General features: G+C 39.4%; 2 protein-coding genes across 3 annotated transcripts in view; one reads left to right on the top strand and one right to left on the bottom strand.

The window, feature by feature from the left end:
• Window positions 1-5636: 5636 nt before the first annotated feature.
• TIGD4 (tigger transposable element derived 4) lies at window positions 5637-7175 on the bottom strand (the record flags this gene model as incomplete). Its single annotated transcript, XM_081092767.1, has 1 exon — window positions 5637-7175. The coding sequence occupies one exon, from the start codon at window positions 7173-7175 to the stop codon at window positions 5637-5639; it is 1539 nt and encodes a 512-aa protein (XP_080948893.1).
• Window positions 7176-16771: 9596 nt separating this feature from the next.
• Window positions 16772-21803, top strand: part of ARFIP1 (ARF interacting protein 1) — an 83312-nt gene continuing 78280 nt past the window's right edge. Inside the window, exon 1 of one of the 2 annotated variants that reach the window (XM_081092258.1) lies at window positions 16772-17126. The gene's annotated coding sequence lies outside the window, so the exon portion shown is untranslated. The remainder of the gene's footprint in view (window positions 17127-21803) is intronic. The other variant, XM_081092257.1, reaches the window with a different exon arrangement.

The raw sequence follows: 21803 nt of genomic DNA, 5'->3' as shown, positions 1-21803 counted from the left end.
TTTCCTCCATCACTGAAGCAAGCACGCCTCATGTTAGTTTCAAGCTGCCTGGCTGCCAGCCGCCATCATGGCTGGCAGTTAATTTGCATATCTCGCTGATTAGCCAATAGGAAGGGTAGTGGACGTACACTAATTACCATGTTTCTCTTTTATTAGATAGGATAACTATACTTAAATTTTCTCAGCAGCAAAATGGGAATGATAACAGAGTTATTCTGAGAATTAAGTGAGGTAGCATGTAAATCAATTAGAACAATGTTTGGTAATTAGTATTTAATACATGTCAGTATAATTATAAGAATGTACCAATTTATATTCCCAACAACAGTGCACCTACTTCTCTATGCACTTGTCTATTGTCATCCTATATAATAAAAGCGTAGTAAGCAAATTGTCCCCCTCGACTGGGAGTTGTCCGGGAGTTCGAGGGGGGGGGGGGCCTGGCTGGGGGAAGGGAGGGGAGCCCTTGCCGGCAGTGGGTAGCTGCTAGAGACCCTACCAGTGCACAAATGTCATGCACTGGGCCTCTAGTTCTTTATAATCTTGTCTATTGTGATAGCCTCCCTGCCCCCCCCCCCCACAAAAAAATATTGTTTTTGTTTGCATTTCTTTGATTTCTAGTGATTTTGAAAATGTTTTCATACTTTTGGTATTTTTATTCTCAATGAATTTTCTTGAGTGTCACTTTTTAAAATATTTTACCTATTAAAATATGAAAATATTTAGATTTAACTATATTTTTCCTAGTATTTGCAAGTTTCTTTCTGTTCTCTCCTCTTTTCCCTTTCTTCCTTCCTTCCTTCCTTTTTTCCTTCCTTCCTTCCTTCCTTCCTTCCTTCCTTCCTTCCTTCTTTCTTTCATTTCAAAAGTCTAATGCTTTTAAGATTCATTTTGATGTATGACTTAAAAAATCCTATATTTAGCCACTTAGCCCAATACCAGTTATTGAATAATTCATCTATTTAACCACTGATTAAAAACCATTTTATCATATGCTAAATTTATTGTATTTTTCTAGATATCATATATTATTCCTTTGATAACCTTTTAATTCTCTTTTTTACACTATATTGTCTAAACTTCTGTTAAATCAAATACTTGTTTTTCTCAAAATTTTCTTAGATATTGATACATAGTATTTATTCTTCTAGGTGAAAATCAGAATTATTTTGCAAAGTTTTCAGTAAACCTGGATTGGGATTTTGATTGGGATTAAGTTGGAGAAAAGATATTTCTATATTAACTCTTCCTATTTATTCAAGGACATGATATAGTTCCACATTGCTTCTTAAGTTTCATAAACTTTAAAGTCCATCCTAATAGCTATAGCTGATTAACATTCTAAAATACGCAGTTTTTAGCAATTTGGAAACTTAATATGTGAATACCTTTATTGAATAATTCATCTATTTAACCAATGGTTAGAAAACATTTTATTGGTACTAGGTAATTGTTATGGACTGTTCCTCTTAAAAATTTATGTTGAATCCCTAAATCCACCCTCACTCACAGTGTGATGGTATTTGATTTGGAGATAGGGCCTTTGGGAGCAAATTAGGGTTAGGTGCGGCCATGAGGGTGAGGGCTCTATGATGGGATTGGTGCTCTTGCAAGAAGAGATACCAAAGAGTTTGGTGTCTCTTCTCTCTCTCTCTCTCTGTTTTTTGGCACAAAGGAGTCACGTGACTATCTATAAAGCAAGGGGCGAACCCTAACCATAAACTGACCATGCTGGCACCTTAATCTCAGACATCCAGCCTCCAGAACTGAGAAAATAAATTTCTGTTGTTTAAGCCACCCAGTTTATGGTGTTTTGGTATTTTGTTATGGCAGCCCATGCAGACTACTACCATGTTTATATTACTTAGTCTCCCCTGAGCTCTGGGTTACCCTTGGCTTCACAGCCCAAGGAAATAATACAATTGAAGGAACTAATGTGGTGACAGAAAGGGCACCTTTGTGATGAATACTTATTTTATTGAATTGCTTTGCACAATGATCAAGTCAGGAAAAATGAAGATTTCTAAGTCGTCTTATTCCCTCATTCAACATGAAAATAAATGTTTAGTTCTACAGATAAATTGCATATTTCTAGAAATGTTAGCCTCCCTATTTTATTGCACAGAAGAATTCCAATAAGAAAATTGGTCATTGATGTTTAGTGACCACAACGTTAATACTTGGGCATATCTGGAAGTAGGAACGAAAGCACCTTTCTAGCCATTCCCTATAGTTGTGGAACATTTTAGAGTTTGCTAAATGTCTTCATATGCAAAATTTTCTTTCCTCAAAAGGAATTCAAATGGTGTGTCAGTTTCATTTTATGGATGAAGCAAACAGTTCAGAGAAATGAAATGTCTTTTGCAACCATAAAACTAGGGCTAAAAGTAATTTAGTCCATTGAGTGAGATTATTTTCTGAGAACTTATTGTGTGCACACTATGGTCCCCAACCTAGTCTTTTATCTCCTGTGGTGGTAGGATCTCCCAGCATCTGGTGTAGCTTCTTGGCTGCCTTAGGCTGCACTGTCCTTCGCTCAGGGAGCTCATGGTGCTCCCAAAGATCCAGCCCATCACTAGACTCTGAATCTTCGAGGCAGCAGATACGTGGTGCTGCCTCTCTTAAGGGGCAAATCTCTCTCTGCCAGTCTCTACCGAGTCCCTATTGGGCCAGTAATTGAAAAGGGCTTCTCTTGACATCTGAGGTGTTTGCTTGGGAAGCTCTCCTTTAACTCTGCCCTCCCCTAGTTCCCTCCCCCTCCCAGTTATTCTGCTTTGTATTCAGTAAAAGCGATGTTTGACATTTAACCTTAGGTCCAAATGAGAAGCGAGGCAGGCAACATGAAACCCACAGGCTTTGATTTACTCATTGTCCTACTTTATCCTGAACCAAACCTTTCACTAGCAGTTCAGTAGCCATTGGTGGTGAAATAATGTCCCAAATTCAAGGTTTGTTGCTTGATGAAGTAGAAAGAAGCAAAAACCATATTGAAACAGTAGGAAATTATAAGGCAAGAAACAATGGAAATAATGCCACATTTAATTGAAAAACAGGTGAAAAGACAAGTGGCATTTAGGTCCAACTTGCAATGATTGTACAGAGAAGATAAATCAGGAGCAAGGTCTGCAGCGCAATCCTCTATGTCCTAGGACAAATGAATATTTAACTTTCATTGTTCTGAAAATTATTTGCATCTACATATTTTGTAAATTTAACAGAAGAGTGTACAACATTAACAACTTAAAGTTTGTCTTTGAATTTAAATCTGAAGTTAAGTTTTTCTTATCCTTTATATAGCAGCCTTGTCTTTTTTTATCATCTTTACGTTTATTATGCCCTAGAAGTAAAAACAAAAACAAAAAAAGGAGTCATATCATATAAAGGAAAAAAGGAGTAGATGCTTTCTGCACTTCAGAAATACTAAAGTTGCTTTACATACTTTCAATAGAACTCCACTGGAACCTGTGTGTTAGAATGGTGCAGAATTGCCAAATCAGATGGTTTCCAGTATTTCATTAGTAATAGTGTTCTCAGGAGAGATCTTGTGATAGAGCCATCAGCATAGTTTCAGCATGTTCTCTGAAATATTTCACCCTCAGGCCCCTAAATTCAAGGGGAAAATAACAGAATTTTCTTTTATAGAGTACAGAAAAGCAGCATAAAGTTATCTAGTTAGAATAACACAGGACGAGGTGACAGGGAACTGCTGCATTTAGCTTGGGCTCTGATATTCTAAACAAAGAATTTAGTATTTCCAGGTTTTAAATTCCTCATCTGTAAACATGAAGATAATAATCCTTATGTCATAGAGTATCTTAAATGACTAAAATGAAAATATTTGATCTAAAAATGTTATGAAATGCAACAAGAAAGAAAAAAATTGTTGAGAGCTCAATATATGCCAGATATTATATTTATAGCTGGGGCTCTGAAGAGCTACTTTCGGCCCAAAATTCTACCACACTAAAATTTTAAATCAAATCATCAATAAAAATGATTTTAATAATCCATATTTCATTCTAAAACAAACTCTTAATTTTAACACATTTTAAGTGTTGCTATTACAAAATCTCAAAAGCAGAGTAAATCAACAATGGAAAATAAAAATACTTTCTATGAATATTTCATTTGAAATGTGTCTTGTTGGCACACTAATAATTCATAATAAAAAGAAACTGGATAATGTTTTACATTTTCCAAAATAGTTTTAAAAGGGGACCCTAAATTAGATATAATGAGTTAAATAAGCATACAATTTAAAATTTAACAATATAAAAGTCTGACCCAATGAACTTGTATGTATATATGCATAACCTATGGACATAGACAAAGGAGTGGTAAGGGCCTGGGGGTGGGGAGGACTGGAGCGGGCTGGAAGAGGTTAATGGGGGAAAAGGAGGATCTATGTATCACTTCAACAAAGATTTAAAAAATAAATAAATAAGTAAAAAATAAAAGTCTGACCCATTGTTATATTTTTACTGTTTACAGACTATTTTGTGGATAAAGAGTAAATAATTGGATACAATATTTTAAAACATTCTGTGGACAAAGCTTCCTCAAACAGAAATTTAATCCAAAATATTACCATGGAAGGGAGATTAAATACATTAGAATATGCTAAAGGACACTCAGCTTTTACTAAAAATAAGATTCAGTAAGATCAAGGAAATAAATATTATAGATTATAAGCTTCAGCTGTTAAAATTAGAAAACTAAGAACCACATAAGATATTTTTTTTTCTAGTAGCAATATATGTAATCTTCATATTTATTTTTTATTTATTTATTTTTAAATTTTATTTTATTGCTTAAAGTATTACAAAGAGTAGTACATATGTCTCCTTTTTAAGAGTAGTCTTATTACAATATAAATATCATAAGAGTTTAACAAATGTTTCAATAATGTATTTTACTATTTTCACACACATATACATATAAATATTTAGAAAGAATCCATATCATCTTCTGTTTTTAGATGATAAGAAAAGTCTGATGTCACAGTCTTTTGTTTGAACTTATATAGAAATAACTTGAAAATAGTTAAGACAAATTTTTAATCATTTTGGTGTATGATTGGGTCCAGTTTTATTTTCAGTAGTTTTTTTTATCATTTATTTTTAAAAATATTAGTTCGTTATGAGAAAAATTTAAAAATTTAAAATTAATACTTGATCCTTAAGAGTCTATTTAAAACATACACGGCATATATATGTACTTATAAAATAAATATCTAAGCAATAATAAAGATTTTGTTCCTTAAATGAGGTAGATAAGCTAAAATATTCTGGAACATGACCTACACATTAAAAAAGAAAGAAAATAGTAATCACCAATTCAATCTGTATAAATCAGATAGCTGGATAGTTTTTTATTTTTAACACATTTACCATATTTTTCAAGTACAGGCCTCTGAAATACATTTCTACTTTTCAAAAGCTTGCTAAATTGAAATTTAGCTTTTTCATTTACTTAATCTACGTAGGGAATTTTACTAATCAGACCAGACATTTGCAAGTAAACCAAACGCACTAATTTTTCATTTTTTGTGTTTGTGGTATTTTCCCTTTACATACCTCATATAGAAAAATATATCAGGAAAAGGTATTAGTCTTCAGTTGTTGTAAAATAATTAATTACTTCAGTGATAAAGAGTTAATAAAAATTTCAAGGTCTGCTAAAGAATTATGAAGCCCATCATTCATATCTTGACTTCTAAGAAAATTTTTAAGAGTAGCTAAAGCAGTTATTGCCTCATTTTTTGAGGGTAAGGGAAGTTCAGTTCCCAGAGACCCACCATCATCCTCTTCATCAGAAGTATAAAATCCAGTTTCATCTGATTTACTTTCTTTGGTCCAGACCGTATCACCACTTGGCGCTGCTTCACATGTCTCCAAGTCATCGTCCAGGGCAGCATACGCTTCTATAGATAAACCTTCAGGAAACTCCACTCCCGCTGCTTGGGCGTGGGCAACCAAATCAAGACCAGTGTTGGACTCTGTATTTGTCTTGTCGCTTTCTCCCTGTTGAGATTTGAATCCTGCCTCTTCATAGCTCTTAGCAATAGTCTCTGGGGTTACAGCCCTCCAACAGAGATGCAATGTGTCAACTGCATCTAGTAGGGAAAATGTAAATTCTTTGCTGCCTTCAACAGAACTTAAAAATTTCTTGATAAGACAATGTCGATATTTGATTTTAAGGCTTTTAATAACACCTTGTTTCATAGCTATAAATTTGGGAGACAAACATGATGGGAAAAATGCTAACTCAATGGACTTCAGGTTCTTTACCTCTGGGTGTGCAGGAAGAGAATCAACAAAAATCACAACTCTTCGTTGCTGGGCTTGAAATTTCTCATCAAGCTTCTGCATCCACTGTTCAAATATATCTGAGGTCATCCATGCCATTCTGTTAGCTTCATAACACACAGGCAATGATTTTATTCCTTTGAAACAATGTGGATTTCTGTTTTTCCCAATGATAAGCAAAGGAAGTTTTTCGGAGCCATCCATGTTTGTCCCGACCACCAGCGTTATTCTGTCTTTGCATAACTTTCCAATTGAGCACGTTTCTCCTTTAAATGCAAATGTATTTGTAGGTAACATTCGATAAAGCAGTCCAGTCTCTTTTATATTAAAAACATTTTTAGGATGATAATCATTTAAATAATAAGGAAGTACGTTTTGGTGCCACACCGCTGAAGGGTCTACTGATACACCTGTAGCTTCTACAGGTTGAGCTCTGAATACTAAACCATACCTGGATTTAAAGCGATCCAGCCAACCATTACTACACTTAAAATCATTATGTCCCAGTTTCTGGGCAAAATCATTTGCTTTTAGACGCAACATTGGACCATTAACTGGTACATTTAGACACTGAGCAATTCGATACCACCTCATTAATGCCTCTTCCAGATCTGTGTAGAAAGCAGTTCTCAGTCTTTTTCTCTTTGGATCAAATCTCAGAGATTCAAAGGCTTCTAGAACTTTGTCTTTATTCTTCATAATAGAGGACAATGAATTTTTCTTTATTCCATATTCAGCTGCAATCTCTGCTTTTTTCTTGCCACTTTCTACTGCATTTATGATGTCGATCTTTTCTTCAATGGATAAACTTTTCTTCTTTTTCACTGTTACGGGGAGAGTTGAGGCATCTGCAGAAGCTTCTGCCATCTCAACCAGCACTTATATAGAGATTTCTCCTCTTTCTGGTGTCTGTTTCTTTAATTAAATGTCTTTTCCTGTATGACACAATTTGCTACTTTCTCTCCCACGTCATACATTACAAGTTGGTACGTGTATAATAGTCTTATTCCTATTGATGACTAAATATATATTTTTTCAAGGGATCTAAATAAGAAAAATGTTGTATGTAACTAGAATAGTTTAGAAGAAAAACTTCCTTCCCAGGACCTTGTGTAGCTCAGTTTATAGTTTATTCAGAGTTTCAGAAGTCAAGCTAAAATAGAAATCTCATTATCTCAAACCTGTCCAGTCCTGCTGATATATTTTTGGAACTTCAATCCTTTAAGACGGTTCACTTTATCCATTTGCTCATTCAACCTCCTATTAATTCTCCACAGAAGGCCTCAGAGATAAGAACAAGTAGCATTTAGAAATTTTCATGCAAAATGTTACCCATTAATTTCCAAGTCTCTTCAGGGTAGAGAAGGAAACGGTAGAATCCTTAGGGCTTGACGGTATGCCTTCTGTCTCTTGAAAATACAAAAACAAACAGAACAGCATTTTTAGCAATATGTCAAATGAATATGAAAAATATTTACACTAATGAGTTATGCTTTTAATAATAAAAAAGAATGAGAATATGTTTCTGGAAATACAATAGCCAAAGCAGGAGAAATGCTTACCTTCTGCAGAGCCTCTGTAGAAGGCTCTCTGGCTCTGCTCTGTGCATTTGAATTTTCACTTGCCTTTGAATGCTTTGTAATATATACTTCTGAAAGAAACCAGACAAATTTAATCTGTTTTGAAAATGTGGGCTGACCAAAATTAAAGAACTAAAAATGATGCTGGATATATCTTTGGTGGCTATTTTTTACATGAAGTCAGACTGCCCCCTCTGACTTCTCTAAAAGAAAAACATAGTCAGACAGTAGTCACAAGGTCCAACTTTTAATAGCACATGAGAGACAGTGTCTCCTTTATGGGAATCTGGTAGAAAATGCTTCACTAAAAAATCCATTCAAGTGAATTCATTACATAGTTTTAAAATCTAAAACTTATTCTATCTAAATGTATCAATTAAAAGTATCTACTAATTTTTGTATCCATTTGATGCATTAGTCAGATGCACCGAGGCCAGAAATACTTGACAAAATGCATAAAAATAAACAAGTTATTAAGAGGCTATAAGGCAGAAAAAGACCTAGATTACGAAGGAGAGCGACCATATGTCGTAGGCTCTCTGCTTCCCTTCTCTGTAGAATAAAGGGCTTGTCAGAGTGTAAAGAGAGGAGCGTTGGTGCCAGGCACATTGGAATTGACAAATGCCTCTGCCATTTAGTACTTATGTGATCCTGGGTCGTTTCCTTACTTTGACCTCCGTTTTCTTGCTTGTAAAATAGGGGTTAACTATAGCATCTGCCTCAGAGGATTACTGCACTTTCAATGGGATTCAATGCAAGAGTGTAAAACACTGAGCAGAATTATTTAGTGCCTTAGGAGATATTCAGTAAGTGTGTGGTGATGATCTCATCATCCTATCGTCTCTCTAATGCAGCGGTTCTCAACCTGTGGGTCGCAACCCTTTTGGGGGTCCAACGACCCTTTCACAGGAGTTGCCTAAGACCATCAGAAAGCACATCTAATTACATATTGTTTTTGTGACTAATCACTCTGCTTTAATTATGTTCAATTTGTAACAATGAAAATACATCCTGCATCTCAGATGTTTACATTATGATTCATAACAGTAGCAAAATTACAGTTATGAAGTAGCAACGAAAATAATTTGATGGTTGGGGGTCACCACAACATGAGGAACCGTATTAAAGGGTCACGGCATTAGGAAGGTTGAGAACCACTGCTCTAATGTCACTTTTGTTGTGTCAATCTATAAAATTCAAGGTTTTACAATACGGGGATTGGCAAAAGTAGGTTTATAGTTTATTTTTGTATTATTATTTATGAATTAATTATTGTATTATTTGTTTTTTTCCCCTGCAAATAACTAGAAACATACTTTTGCCCACCCTGTAGATACTGAAAGCAAAGTTTCTTAAACCAAAGAGTACTGAATCTATAGTCTTTAGAACTATTGCAGACTAAGATAACAAGCTAATTTGATATGCAGGTGTCACGCTGTATGAAATAGTGTGGATGCTCCATTCCTCTAGTTTTTCTCCCTGTACTCCTCAGTTTCAAGTGGCACGTGCATTTTTTTTTTTTGCTCAAAATTTTTTGAAAAAACTTTTTGTCAAAATTCCTCTGCCTTTGTTGTCCAAATCAAGAAATAATTTTTATCATAGGAGTTACAACCATTGTTGTATCATAGGAGTTTACCATTGTTGTTATTTGCAAGAAAGATCTTAATAATAATTATGGTAGCCTAGGCTTTAATTTCTAAACTGCTTTACTTCCTATATTCCAAACAACTCAGGAGTAAGGTCAAACTGGATTTCAAAGCTCATCCTATATAATAAAAGGCTAATATGCAAATAGACTGAATGGCGGAACAACCGAACAACCAGTCGCTATGACTGCGCCCACCACCAAGGGGCGCGCGAGGAACATGGCAGGAGTTGGCACCAGGCGGCAGAGCATGGAACATGGCGGGTGTCGGCCATAGCAGGATGGTGGAGCAGGTGAGCAGGGGCACCAGACCAAGGCGGGGTGCCAGTCACTGTCATCGGGGCAAGCCTCTGGTGGTTACTGAAAATTCTTTGCTCCCGTGCACCACAGTCCCGCCCGGCACTCACACCCACTGCAGGTGCCCAGCGCAGGTCCCAATCTCAGGGCACCGTCAGCAGGTGCGAGCGGCAGCTGCAGGCCTTGATCATCCCGCAGGGCTGCTGGCAGACAGGGGGCTGAGGGCTGTGATGGGAGGGGCCAGGTGGGGGCGCAAAGGATGGGCTGAGACCCACCCATGCCCACCGCAGCCTTGCAGCCCACAGTTCCTTTCAAGGTGCATGAATTTGTGCACTGGGCTCCTAGTCCTAATATATATAAAGAGCTAGGTGCCATCATGACTGCACAGGTGAATGGTCACCATGAAGTGGATGGAGCACCTCTTGGTCACCCCCCCTCTCCCGCCCCCCAAACTGTTCACCATGGGGGGGCTGGCAGCGAGGCAGGACTGGGGACTGTTGAGCAGCAGTGGTGGGCTACTTCACGGGGTGGCTGTGAGCTTAGCAGAGCAGTCACACAGGTGGCAGCGAGTTTTGAGAAGCAGTCACGGGGCAGAAGAGTTTCATGGAGCAGTTGCGGGGTTGGGGGAGCCTCGGGGAGCAGTGGTGGGGCGGGGGGGGGCAGTTTCGCAGAGCATCCAGTGGTGAGCTTTGCAGGGCAGCAGCAAGCTTCATGGAGCAGTCGAGGGCTGCGAGCATCGCAGAGCATCCTGGGGTGGGGAGCTTCACATAGTGTCGCAGGGCCACAGAGGCCATGCGATGGAGGCCAGACTAGGCCTAGGGACCCTAACCATGCACGATTTTGTGCGCACTGAGCCTCTAGTAGTATAGTTATAATGTGGTTGAGTGCAGTAGGAATCCAGGCTTTCTAATGTCAAGTCTACCATTCTTTTCACTATCATACAGTGTCCTTGAACCATACTGGTGTGGCCTCTTCTGATAATAGTTACACATTCTATACCCCCAGCACAAAGCCAAAGTCAGCATTTCCAATGCCTATCCAAACCTAACAACAACAAAAGCAATATCAGACCTCCACAGAAGAACAGGCCATTATGAATTCTGTGAACACAAATAGCAACCGAGGGAAGGATAACTTTTGTAAGTAAATAAGATTTTACCATTCAACTAAAAAAAATTTTTTCTCATATATTGGCTCTCCTGTATGTTTTTGTATAATTTCCTATACATCTATAGTTTCAAAGTAAAAATTTATGAATATCTTGTTCTTATTAGGAAGATGCCAACCTTTAGAAATTGAGGTAGTAAGAACCAATTTTTATGTAAAGACAAAACTAAGCAAAACTATTCTTCAATCTACCAATTTTTCTCATTTCTTCCTTTTTTCTTCTTTTCTTTTATCCCTCCCTTTTTCCTTCTACCTTATTTCATTTGTCAGAAAGAAACTCTATTATCTCAAATCACAAGGATTAAAGAAAAAGTAATTTGAATTTCCTCCCTTACCACATCCCAAATAAAGCAATATAATATACATAACCAGAGATTACTTGTTATCTTGATCAAATTGAAAAGTGATATGTTGCCCAGCCGGTGTGGCTCAGCAGTTCAGCGTTTACCCAGGAACCAAGAGGTCACCAGTTTGATTCCCCGTCAGTTGTGGGCTCTATCCCTTGTGGGGGGCCATCAGGAAGTAACCAATCAATGATTCTTTATCATCATTGATGTTTCTATCTCTCTATCCCTCTTCCTTCCTCTCTCGCTAAAAAAACAACAATAAAAATATTTTTAAAAAAGAAAAATGATATGTTTATTTAGGAAGAGATTAGGTTTTTTTTCTGATAGATAATAGCACATATTTCCTTATAAAACAGTAGTAGAAGCTATAATTTTCCCTGGTAAGATACAATATATCTTTATTCTTGAAATAACCACATTTCTAATCAGACAAGCTAGATTTTTTTCCCTAGAAAAGAATAGAGCATCTACTGTTTAATCAAGAAACTGACATTTTCTATTCTCCCACAATATTACATTTGGGTATGTGGCAGCAGCTAAAATTTCTCAGAAGTACTCATTCTCTCAATTAAGCTCATTAATCATTCTACCCTTAAAAATATTACAGCAGAAAAATACTGTACAACATATTAGGAACTATTTTATCTATGTCAATAATAAAGCTAACTTAAGAATAAAAATAGGCATTCACTAAAAAAGACTTGCCAACTGAACCCCAAATAAAGAAAACAATGGTCAATTCTACTGGTCATAATAGAAATGTAAAACTTCTTTCAAAATAGGGGATACCTTTTTGGTTTTGGTTTTTGCCTGTCAGAATGGCCATATCTAGTGTTTGCCAGAATGCAAAAACATAGGTTATTAGGAGGCACATAAATTGGTTAAAGCTTATGGAGGGCAAATTACTTATATGATACAAAAATCTTAAAAATGTCCATAACTTTTATTCAGCAAGTCTATATCTGCAATTTATCCCCTCCAAATAATTATAGATGTAAAAATAATCTAGCTTAGAAATGTATTCATTTTCTATTGCTGCTACACTTTTAGTGGCTTAAACAACAGCTATTTATTATCTCACAAGGGTCTCACAAGGCAGAAAACAAGTTGCTAGTCATGTGGGACTCTTATCTGGAGACTCTGGGGAAAAACTGGCTTCCAACCTCATTCAGGTTATTTGCAGAATTTAACTACTTGTGGATGTAGGACTGTGGTCCTTGGTTTTTTGTTGGCTGTCAGCAGAGACTGCTCTCAGTTCCTGGTGGCCTATGTCAGGTGCTTGCCTATGGCCTTCCTAAGTCAATTCTCTCTCATGCTTCCAATCCCTCTGACTTCCTCTGCTGCCACCAACAGGAGAAAAATCTCTACTCTTAGAAGGCCTAAGTAATCAGTTCAGGTCATCTCCCTTTTGATGAACTCAAAGTCAACTGATTAGTAACCTTAATTACATCTGCAAAGTCTTTTTTTGTATATAACAATCATGTGAATGATATTCTATCACGTTCACAGGGAAGAGAATTATACAAAGTGAGGATCATTGGAAATCATCTTAGAATTCTACCACACTATAATATCCCTCACATCTACAATAATAAAAGAGAAACATGCAAAATGACTGTCCCTCCGCAACGCCCACCAGCCAATCAGAGTGAGTATGCAAATTAACCCAACAAATATGGTGGTTAATTTGCATACACAGGCATGGAGCAAAGGCTGAAGGCAGCGTAGAAGGAAGCCAAGTGCTGCAGAAGGGACTGAAGCAGCAGAGAAGGGAGGGAGCCCAGGCAGCAGAGACGGAGCAGAGCTGAGGCAGCGGAGATGGGAGGGAGCAGGGCAGCTGCAAGAAGCCTTATTCTTGCAGGAATCTTCCTGCAACGGGCCTCTAGTTGTTTTATAATTATAGACAAGACTTAAAATAACCTAAATGTGCAACCAAAAGGATTAGATATAAATAAATTAAGGAAAATCTATGCTAAATACTACTGAGTCACTAAAGGAGAATATTTAATGATGAGAGGAAAATTCCATACTATAATAAGTGAAAAAAAGCAAAATGCAATACTACACCAAGAAATACAACATATACTCAAAATTGCAGGAGGCCAGAGGGTCATGGCTATTCCTGTAGTGCTTAGTAAACAGAAGGTTCTCAATAATGATTTGTTAATGAAGAAAAAATATATATGCATAGAAAAAAAGACATTAACCAAAATGTTGAATGTTGACTCTAGGTAATGGAATTATGATTAAGTTCAGGTTTTTTTCTCTTTGTAGTTCAAACAATGTCTACTCTTATGTTCTACTTATTCTACCACTTGTGGGCTTCTTTAAGTGTTCCATTAATCAGTATCCTCTAATAAAGAACTTGTTTCCAGAGAATTATACTGTGCAATCAGTAACTAATTATTTCTGCATGAAAAGGGAACTGCTAATAAAGAGCGATGAAAATATTACGACATTACTGGAATTCCCCTCAAAAAGATCTAAAGGTATCGCCAAACTGGTTTGGCTCAGTGGATAGAGCGTTGGCCTGAGGACTGAAAGGTCCCGGGTTCGATTCTGGTCAAGGGCATGTACCATGGTTGTGGGCACATTCCCAGTAGGAGGTGTGCAGGAGGCAGCTGATCGATGTTTCTCTCTCATTGATGTTTCTAACTCTCTATCCCTCTCCCTTCCTCTCTGTAAAAAATCAATAAAATATATTTTAAAAAAATACCTAAAGGTATCACCTTCCTCTTTCATTGAGGAAATAATATTGATAAGCAGTATACAATATTCAACATCTAAAGCAAAGAGAAAAGGTCATGTTCACTTTTACTTCATTCAGAAAGGAACAATAACAATATCCTTTAACCTGTTGCCTCCTTTCCTTCTGGCCAATAAATGAGATAGGCTGCCAGAGTTCCTCATAAGCCAAATGAATACATGGTACCTGATTTTTTGAAAGCTGAATAATAGACAATAACACTGCAAAGATAAATACGTAGAAAATCCCCTTGTCATAAACATATACGGCAGGCAGCGATTCCTTTCTTACCTCTCCAAACATAATTGCCAATTGAGAGAAAAGTAGTTATGATCCATTCTCCCTAAAAATGGTTAAGTAGAATTCCCTAAGCTCTAGGGGGCAGGGTGAGAGGGAGGAGGAGGAGGAGGAGGAAGGGGGGAGGGTGGGGGAGAGGAGGGAGGAGGGCGGAAGGGATGGAGGGAGACCGAGAAAGATAGATGGGGGGGGGGGAGAACAAAGGTTGGGAGGAAGGGAGGTAATAAAGAAAGGAAAGAAGGAAGGAAGGAGGGAGAGAAGAAAGAGGGAAGAAAAAATGTCTCCATCTAAGCAGAGTTAGGTTTAAAATTATGTCTTTCAGTTAGTATGAAAAATTTCCCCCAAATCTGAAGAATACCTGTTACTGCTTCCTTTTCCCAAAGAAATTGCATAGACTTTCACTGTTTTCCACCACCAGCTGAAGTAGCTTCCAGTGTTTTCTTCCAGCCAACCTGCACTCTGATTTCCCTCGAGGCAGCAGAAATCATGGGGAAGATTAACCCTGTATATAGCTCTGCACACTGCATATGAGGACTAATCATGCACAGTGCCAGGATCACGCTAGACTGAGAAGTACCTAACATGATCCACAGCACCCTCACCAAGCACAAGGTAGCATTAGTTCCAAGTCCATCAGAATCTCTATCAAGGCCAGCAGCACCTTCCGAGGACAGCATCCATCGAAGGACGCATAACTAAAGCAAGTGTCCACAAACCTGAGTGTTAACAGACTAATAGTGAGACTGACTGCAATGAAGCTATGTGTCCCCAAACTCAAGACAGCTCGCAGGAGTCCTTAAGACACCAGTCAGCCTAAACAGTTCTAAGTACACATCACTCCAGCACCACCAGCACAGCCGGCAGCTCCTCCTGGTCACCTTTGGGAACTCCAAGAACCCTTGTCCTTAGCCACTACAGTCCATTCGGTTCCTATACAATAAGAGCAGTAATTAGTCTAATTGGGATCCTTTTCTTATAATGGAGACTAACAAATGGCTCCGAACTGAAAGGCCATAGTAAGCTCCAGAACTTGTGACAGTTTGGGTGAATTGGCATTTATATTTGCTCTTTTAAAAAAAAAAAACAGAACCATTTAAGATAAAGGCCATTGCTATTCCATTTGTTTTGGGATTTCAGTGCTATTTCTGCTAGAGGAGATGTCCTGGAGATCTTAGAAAATAAATATTGTTATTTTATTTTTGAAACATTTGTGGTGTCATGAGTATGTACTATTCACGGATATGGAGAAGACATCTGTACACAGGGATATACTGTTCCCTGAAACTCCCTAGAAATTTATAGAGGCAGAGTCTGCCTTGGGGCACTACATTATTTTATATATGTGTATATATGGAGTGCACTGTTTGTATCCCTTCGCATTTCTAAAGGAAATGGCGGTGGAAATGAGCAGCCACGCGGTCCGAGGAAAAGCAGTCCAGAACCTTGAAGGGAGGCACGTGCGGAGGCGTCAACTGTGTGCACAGCACGTACAGGAGCGTCGGCTGTGTCTCGCACCACTGCGGAGCCGTACTCTCCCTCCATTCATACTCTTCCTCCACTCGGTGCGGGGCGAGGGGGAGTGTCCGGAGTACAGGTTGGGGGCCTCAATTTAGGAAACCACCAAGGGCTCTGAGAAAAAGGGACTGTCCAGCGGGGTCTGTGATCCACTTAAGCAGTAACAGGGCAAAGAAAGGGGGAAAAATCGGTTCTATGGATAAAGAAATAGGAGCAGGAGAGAAAAGTACGGGGATCCACTGTCGGCGAGCGAGCAGAGCAGACAGTGATCGCAAAGACAGAGCAGTGACGAGACCTCGGGGATACCCGCGGCCGTGGTGGTCGGGTCTCCCCGCGAGGGGGGGCGTGAGGACGTGGCCGGGAGGGGCGCTCCAGGCGCCAGGCAGCGGCGGCGAGGCGCCCGCAGCGCATCTGCTCGCGGACCCCGCATCCCCTCCACCTGCCACCCCCGCGGGACTGGAGCAACCTCGGTGCTCCCGCAGCGGAGAAAGGAGCTTGGGCTCTCCGGTGATTTACGGGGCGGTGAGCTACGTCCGCCTCCACCCTCCCGCCGCCGGCTCACCGTCTGTTGGGGGGACGCCTAACGCGCGAGGCCGGGGTGTGTGAATGAGAAAGGAGGGATGCTGAGGGCTCCTGGAGACCTCCGACCCGTCAAGCTCAGGCCCGCGCAAGCTCCCAGCTCTGGCAGGTGCCTCGGAACCCGCGTACACGCCCCTCTGTGATCCCACCGAAGCCAGAAAACTACCCGGGCAACCGCACGGGCGGAGCCCCGGATGTGGTTGCTAAGGCCGCAGCGAGAGGGGCGGGGCCAGGCTCCCGGAGACTGGGGGGGGGGGGGGTTGGGGGGGGACGGCGGTGGCCTCGGGGGAGGTGCCGTGGCACCATAGAGACGTGGCTGGGTCGGGCGAGATTGAGGGAGAGAGAGGCCGTCTGAGCCGAGGACAGCGCTACTTCCGGTTTCCTCACTTCCGGCTCCGCTGCTCTCCCTGTGGGTGTCGTAGGCTGCGTTGGGAGGTCTGTGTCCTCGGCGGTTGGTCAGTGAGAGGCTGTGACAGCTGCATTAGCTCCCCGCCCCCGAGGAGCCGAGGTGCGTGGGGGGAGGGAAGAAGGAAAAGGCCCCAGTGGCGTTTCCGCTCACTTCTCCCCAAGATTGAGAAGATTCCAGAGAGCAGCGGCAGGAAGAATCCTCGACGTGAGAGCCGCCAGGTGGTTCCCGGCCGACAGGTGAGGGCGGGGCCGGGCCACCTGGGAGGAGGCGGCGGAAGGCCATCCTGAATGGTTGGCTGTGGCCGATACGTTGCCTTTGGGGCTCCGGACTTTCCCAGGGCACTTCTCTCCCTAGTCTTTGCCATATCTGCCCACGGATTCGGCCTTTGGTTTCTGCCCCTTCTGGCCCTGAGTGTGTCCCCCAAAGCAGCCGGGTGTAGGAGGAGGGCTGGCCCTGCCAGGGTGGCACCCTCTTGGCATTGCATCCATCGGGTGGGAGAGGGGGCTGCAGGAGCCCGGTCTTTCTCGACGAAGTCTTCAGGTTTGGTGTCCAGCCGTAACCTCTCTCACCTCCCTGCACCCCCCGCTTCCTCTTTCCCGCCGCGAGGGGAAGGGGGCGAGCGGGAGTCCCCCCGAGAGGTCCTTGGGCCTGTGGTGCCGGGGGAGGAGCCTTGCTTCTGTGGGAAGGTCCCAGAAATGCTGGAGTTGGGAAGGAAGTTGTGCTGTCGTCCTCTCCGTTCCTCTGTGCCAAGTGACTGCTGTTTACGTGTCTGGGAAGAGGAGAGAGATTTCTTATTTAAAGCCCAGTTTGTAGATGCTTTTTCCTTTTATTTTATGATTACTTCCTTTGTGTTGTTCTTATCTCTCTCTTGGGGCCCTTTGATCTCCAAACATGTAGTTTACACTTCTTGCAAATCGTTTAGCCAACCCCCCCCTTTTAGGATTTCTGTGCCCCTCCCTTAGTTTTTTCCTAAACTATATACTTTCTCTATCTCGGTTCTTATCCGAGAAGGAGAAGTGGAAGGTTTGCAAGGCTTTTCCTAAGCGTGTGCTTTCACCCGCAAGGATGTGTTCACGTTTACCATTTAACTTCATGGCATGGAAATGTGCACCAGCATTGCTTACTTTTAACATCAGTCCTGTGTGAAGGCTGCAGGATTGGCCATTTCATTGCCGCCGTCTCGGAGTGATTATAACACACTATATGTTCGTACTGTTTTAATTACACCTTTCCTCCGATATGTCCTGCTTGTTTTCCTTGTTTGACATGACCAACACCCTGTTCCAACTACCACTTCTGACACTCATTATCTGAGAAAATAGAAAGTATTTCTAATTTTATTTTCTGGATTAAAAATCTCTGCCTCACTTCCAATTCTTTTCAAATTATTTTTAATCCTGGGTTATGTCCTAGGATCCCTCTTTTATGAAGTCTGTGATTCAACCCCAACTCTGAAATCATGTGCAAAGTTTTGAGTGCATTTTGGGTGGGGGAGGGTGAAGAGTCTGTTCTTTTTATCAAATTCTCAAAGGAGGTATAAAACCTCCAGATAGTGTGTGTATATGTATGTGTGTGTAAAATATATATATGCATGTATGTATATATGTGTGTATACATGTATATGTATATATATGTATATGAAGTGTATATATATATGTGATATATAACTTCCAGATACATAATCAGTGTCTTGTTGAGTTAATTAAAATTTTTTTTGTGAGACTTTTATTTTTCTATTGTAGATAGCTTGTTTGGGAAGAGTAGAAGGCAGAGATTCTAGCTTTATACTGAAATCTCTCTACTTCAAAACGTCAATGTTTCTAAATTCTTTCCTACACCTAGAGAAGGAAGTAAGACTGCTTACTTTAGTTCCTGATTTGTGGTTTTGAGGTTTCTTTTTAGGGATAGCTATTTGTAGTAATGCTGTGGAGATCTGTGGATTTATAAATTAATGGGTTTATTAGTTTTTAAATACATATTCAATATCACCAACCTACTACAGTTCAGTGTAAAAAAATTAAATTCTGATTGTAGTTGTTTGCTTTCATTTTCTTGTTTTTCACTTGAGGCATCTACTTTGGTCTTTGGCTTTGCTAGGAAGGGCAAATAAGATGTTTCAGTAGTGTGGTCTGTAACTTTCAGTATGCTGCTGCTTATCTTAACATCCCCTTTCCCACCATTTAATATTAGGTATATTAATGTTCTCTTTTGTGAATATTATTATTGTAAGTTTGGTGTGCATATTTGAACTTACTGATTTAGTTGTGAAGTGTTTGTTGATCAAGGATTGAAGTTCTAAATGTTTGCACTTGTTTCATGGAATGTTAGAACTTGAAGAGACCTATACTACTCATCATAGTCCAACTCATCATAGTCCATATAGAGTAACCAGTTCTGCTCACAAAATAAAATAATTTTTCCTCTGTCTAACATCCTCACTGGGGGAGGAGTAGAAAGCATAAATTTATGAAGAGTAAATTGTGCTAAGTTAGTTTTCTTCTAATGTAATGACGAAGTCAGAAGATAGATTTTATCTATCACCAAAACAATAATCAACACTTATTTACTTAGTTTGTGCCAGGCATTATGCTAAGTGCTTTATATGATTATCTCATCTAATCCTTACAGCATCCTTAAAAAGTAGCTAAAATTCCCATTTTATAGATGAAGAAACTAAATGATTACTAATGAAACTAAATGATTAACTGTTGCTAAAGTAATCAGAATTACACAGGTGGAGCCAGGATTGAACCTAGGCTGTCTAACTCTAGTTTGAGAGCTCTTAGCTACTGCTCTAGACTGCTTGTACCATATTTTCTTTACATCTTTTTTGGCCTAAGTTGGAGGTGTCTTACCTGATTTTGTATCAGATGCTAATAAGATATTTTCCTTTATTAATTTACAGTGGATAAATACTTCGTTGAATGTCATACCAAAAAGTAGGACAAAAAGAAATTAATTTGGAGTGCTATATGGTAGACTTTTCCCATAGGGGTGGATATAAGTCTCTCTCTGTGTATTATGACATACGAGGAGTTGAAAAATGTGAAAATAAAGATTTTTAAGTAATAAATAAATTCAGCATTGTGAGAGTCTGGAGGTATAAATATATTCCAGAATGATAAATTGGGATAGAGTTGGAATAAATTCAGGATAAGGAGTAAATTCAACAGAGAATTTAAGGTAATATGGCTATAGATGAAAAACTAACAATATATGTACAGACTGCAAAGAGTAGCTCCATATAATATGGAAGATGATGACTTAGGGATAGTCTAAAAATCAGATATGCACCAGCATTAGTTCCAGGGTGTATAAAAAATACTATGAAATAAAAGAATCTAAAACTAATCTTACCTTTGGTCTCTACTATCTTTAGGCAGTCTCAGAAGCCACTGAATAGCTCTCGCAGATCCTCAGCTATTCTCTATAAGGCAAAAATATATATTTTCTTTCCTTTATTCCTTTTTTCTTTCTTCATCTATCTAATTATGTTATTCCTCTCTCCTCCATTACTCCTAGACCTTTGTCTTAGCATGATTACAGGCAGGTGTTGCTGGAAATTGCTCAAATCTTTTCTGGAAATATGGCAATATCTTTACCATATTCTCACCAAAGAATTTTTATTTTGTTTCATTTTTGTATGACTATGATAGCAATTGACTAGCAGCCTTTTGATGTTCAAGCTGATGCTCTTTTATCTTTTGGGAAACTGTGACACACTGTCTTTGGAGCAGGATCATAAGAACAGCAGAGTTTAGTGGTGAATCCTAAATCATCCAGGGGCAGGAGTAAGTTGGCCACCTCATTTCTATTAACATGAGATAGTGCTTTAGAGCAAGTTTTCCAAACTTTTCTGCATCATGGCACACATGGAAAATTATTGTATTTGTGTGGCAGACTATAGCCAGGCTGTGGGGCTGGGGAGTGTGGGTCAATATTTCAGCACATACGTAATCCATTCTTGGCACACTGGTTGCAAGGAGAACTTTGCCCTAGAGAAGAAGAATATGTTACTCTTTGTTTAATATCTTCTTTTATTTAGCATATAATGATTTACAAAGCACTTTTACATATATTCTAATTTTACTTTTATTCCAGTTATGTCAAGTATTACCAGGTTAGAAATGAAGAAATTGAGATTTTAGATTGAGAGTTTTATATGAGTTCACACACCTAATAAGGGATGGGTCAGGAATTAAAATCCCTGGTGGAAAGAGTCCTTGGGCAGTGGTATGTGACCTACAGGGTGGCCAGGACCCTATCTGTTTTGTCTCAGAGTGCTACCTTTAGCAACTAGGGCAGCTCTAGGCACATAAAAGTCCATAATAGTTGTCTTTTATTGAGTGCTACTCTGGCTAGGCATTAGGCTTTATAAATGCTATCTGTGTATTAGGAATTCTTATTTTCTATTAACAAATGAAGAGATAGGTATAGAACCAGCAGGAATAATTAGTTCAAGGTCACCCGAGTAGTAAAAGAAGAACCACAAGACTCATAATTAAAGTTGCTTGACTCCAAAGCTTGTACTCTTTTCACTGTAGTGACTAAATGATTTCAGGACATTGCAGGGTAGAGATTGGCTTCTAATTAAAGTGTGTGACATTGGTAACAAGAGAGTGATGGTGAAAGGAAGATAGGCAAGGGGAATGTTAAATGTTTCTTTTTAGCAGTTTTGAGGTAGTGTTCTAGAGACGATGCTGTCTAACAGGATTTTCAAGGTGTTTGAGGATGGGCATAGGGTAGAAGAGGAAGGTTCAAAATTCAGAGTAACTTGGATCAGTGGTGCTACAGGTACTACTAACTAAAGGGTTAAAAATGTAGAACCTCTTTATATGTCGCTAATGTTAATTCTAGATTATTTCTTAAAGGTAGGTTTACAGATTAGTTTTATTGTCCTCTTTCTGCATTTT

The sequence above is a fragment of the Myotis nattereri genome (genome assembly GCF_964212035.1).
Source record: "Myotis nattereri genome assembly, chromosome: 5".
Classification (NCBI taxonomy): Eukaryota; Metazoa; Chordata; class Mammalia; order Chiroptera; family Vespertilionidae; genus Myotis; species Myotis nattereri.
Note: the sequence above shows the minus strand (reverse complement) of the source record. Positions and strands in the feature narration are given on the sequence as shown.